Raw genomic sequence first — 3,250 nt, 5'->3', positions numbered from 1 at the left:
TGGCAACATCACATATTCCTGAGCATATAAATCTGTCTGCCTGCTATGGAAAATATCAAGAATGACGGAGAACAACTAGTATGTAGATTGCGTTGTGCTACATTACGGTGGTACGAGTACCATGGTGATTTGCGCGGGGTTTGGCAATTCGTGCAAGGGAGTATATAAAATAGAGAACGGTAAGAATCATGGATCCATATTATCATTAATCGGTGGTATATAAATATGAATACCTCAGTTTGACGTCCAGTGGTGCAAAGACACACCACCTTCACTACTCCCGCTCCCCAGAGAAAGACTCACATCCTAACCAGTGTGCGTTGGTAGTCACTTGACGGTGTCTGCAGGCAAGGAAATCACTGAAAATGGTAAGAACACCCTTCAGCTTAGGCCACCAGACGGAGGCGACAACGGAGAGTTACGGAGCCACAGAAGCCTCCACCACGGGTTATGCCTCGGAGCATAAGTTCAACCCCGCGGACTGGGCAGTGTTCTCGCTGTTGCTGGTGGGGTCAGTGGGCATAGGTGTGGTCAGCGCCATCAGGAGCAGGAGAAAAACCACCACTCAAGAATTCCTCCTTGGAGGAAAGAATATGCCACCAGTAGCAGTCGCCATCTCCCTTTTGGGTGGTATAATTTCAGCCATCTCCATTCTAGGTAAGCAAGAATACCAACACGAATAACTACAAAGGCCGGTACGTATAGACGAGAGAGAGAGAGAGAGAGAGAGAGAGAGAGAGAGAGAGAGAGAGAGAGAGAGAGAGAGAGAGAGAGAGAGAGAGAGAGAGAGAGAGAGAGAGAGAGAGAGAGAGAGAGAGAGAGAGAGAGTCATTGTCATTATCATTATTATGTCGCCGCATTTGAGATACTCCACATGGAAGACATGGTGTGAATCAGTTGATACCATTACTGTCTGAAATATGTCCCATGGAGCGCTTCTGTTAACCAAGATCCCAATTGGATGGAAACTTTTCAGCCCTATCCTTGACACTTCGTATGGGTGATATGCATCATGTCTTTATTCATTTTATGAAGTTAATTTCCATCGAAGTAGGTAGGCACCACTGTCGTGGAGTTCAAAGAAAACTTCCACTGTACTCCCTTCACCTCACCTCATAGGAGACCAAGAGATGTGGACCGAAGGGTCTGGGAACAGTTCGTTTATTTACTGTTCCCGTAAACTGCCTACCATTAATAAGGAAGATGATGGTTTGGTATGTTGTATAGTAACGGCATTCGTCAAACCCATGTGTGTGTGTGTGTGTGTGTTTCAGTGTTTGATCTGCTGCAGTCTCTGACGAGACAGCCAGACGTTACCCTACGGAACGAGCTCAGAGCTCATTATTTCCGATCTTCGTATAGGCCTGAGACCAGGCACACACCACACACCGGGACAACAAGGTCACAACTCCAGATTTACATCCCGTACCTACTCACTGCTAGGTGAACAGGGGCTACACGTCAAAGGAGACACCCAAATATCTCCACCCGGCTGGAGAATCGAACCCCGGTCCTCTGGCTTGTGAAGCCAGCGCTGTGTGTGTGTGAGCTACCGGGTGTGTGTGTGTGTGTGTGTGTGTGTAGCCTCGAAATCCCCTTCTGGAGAGGGGACCATAAATGTCTCCAGGTCGAACCGCTCTCTCGGTATCGACCATAAATGTCTTGACATCCCCTAAACTTTTTCATCATGAACTGTTGCAATATTCGCGGTCTTAGATCTAAGGGCGTAATGGATAAGGTGGTGAGCGTGGGATCGGACAGACGTCCACGCATAGCTTCGAATCCCACCATGTACCGCCTTGAAACTTTGCCATTTGTCGAGTGGTTTAAAGTTACCTACATGTCACCATGATACCCAGGTTCTAGGTGGTTACACCAAAGAAGCGTTTGGGTGATAACACGGGCTTTAATATGGGTACCACTACAAAAAAAAATTGTTTACGCCACTAATGGGTGGAAAATGAACAACGCTTCCCATACATACTCTTCAAGTAAATCTAGAGGCGCTATAGGTCATAACATAAGAAAATAATAATAAAATAATAATAATAATAATAATTTTTGATCAGCAGAACACCACCTGTCCTCTGATAAACGCCATCTTCTTTTCTCCACGGAAACACAGGCGTCTGAGGTAACTGACAATAGCCCTTTGCTGTTTCCTCATATTTTCTCTATCCTCATTTTCGTTCCTAAGCTGGAAGTTGTGTCTATGTGCGCAACGACTTGATTTGTTCTCGTGCCCACGCTCTTGAATCTCCCGAGTTTTCCACTACCTGCCTTCGACTCAACAATCAATATCTAACTAAATTCATTTGTGCTGTCTAACTCTTTTTACTATAGTATATTTTTTGACTATCTAACTTCTAAAGTGGAGCACATTCTGTCTCTCTATCCTTTCGCAGAGATCTCCATTATTGGAGATTTCAATGTTCACTACCAACTATGGCTTTTCTCTCCTTCACTGACCATTCTGGTGAACTAGCCTTCAACTTTGCTATCCTCCATGACCTAGAGTCCTAAAGCAACTGATGCAACATATTACTTATATTCCTGACAGTCTTGGAGATAAGCCCAACATTCTTGACATTTTCTTACCTCTAATTCTAATGCTGTTACTCGATCTTCTCCGTTGGGCTCCTCCAATCACAATCCCATTTATGTATCTTGTCCTATCTCGTCAATCCCTCTTCATGATCCACCAAGGCGGAGGTGCATCTGACCTTTTGCTTCTACCAGTTGATGAGAACTGAGGACGTATAATTTTGATTTTCCATGGAATGATTACTGTTTCCGTGTCAAAAGACCCATTTCTGTGTGCTGAACGATAACTGAGATGATAGTGTCTGGCATGGAGGCGTACATTTTTTTTTTCTCAACCTAAACCTTCTAAATCTTGGTTTAACACAGCCTATAGGGAGAGTGCCCACAAAAGATACTTGAGTCTTCCATCTCCTGAATCTCATGCAGTTTATATTTCTGCTCAGAATCATGCCAAGTCATTTCTCCAACTTGCCAAACACTCTTTTATAGATAGAAGATGTCAAAATCCTTCAAACTCCAACTTCCATCGAGACTTCTGGCATCTGGCCAAAAACATCTCCGATAAATTTACTTCTTTTTCTTTCCTTCCTACATTTCACCCTGATGGCATCACTGTGATCACATCTGTCTCTAAAGCTAAACTCTTCCCTCACCTTCGCTAATAATTCCAACTTGAATTTTGAACTTGTCCCTCCCCCTCCTCCTC

General features: G+C 44.3%; 1 protein-coding gene across 1 annotated transcript in view; it reads left to right on the top strand.

Annotated features, from left to right (window-relative positions):
• The first annotated feature begins 270 nt into the window (after positions 1-270).
• Positions 271-3,250, top strand: part of LOC123518384 (sodium-coupled monocarboxylate transporter 1-like) — a 24,301-nt gene continuing 21,321 nt past the window's right edge. Inside the window, exon 1 of the mRNA XM_045279194.1 lies at positions 271-657. Within this exon, the coding sequence (XP_045135129.1) occupies positions 366-657 (292 nt within the window). The 5' untranslated portion in view covers positions 271-365. The remainder of the gene's footprint in view (positions 658-3,250) is intronic.

Source organism: Portunus trituberculatus, chromosome 43 (genome assembly GCF_017591435.1).
Source record: "Portunus trituberculatus isolate SZX2019 chromosome 43, ASM1759143v1, whole genome shotgun sequence".
Taxonomy (NCBI): domain Eukaryota; kingdom Metazoa; phylum Arthropoda; class Malacostraca; order Decapoda; family Portunidae; genus Portunus; species Portunus trituberculatus.
Note: the sequence above shows the minus strand (reverse complement) of the source record. Positions and strands in the feature narration are given on the sequence as shown.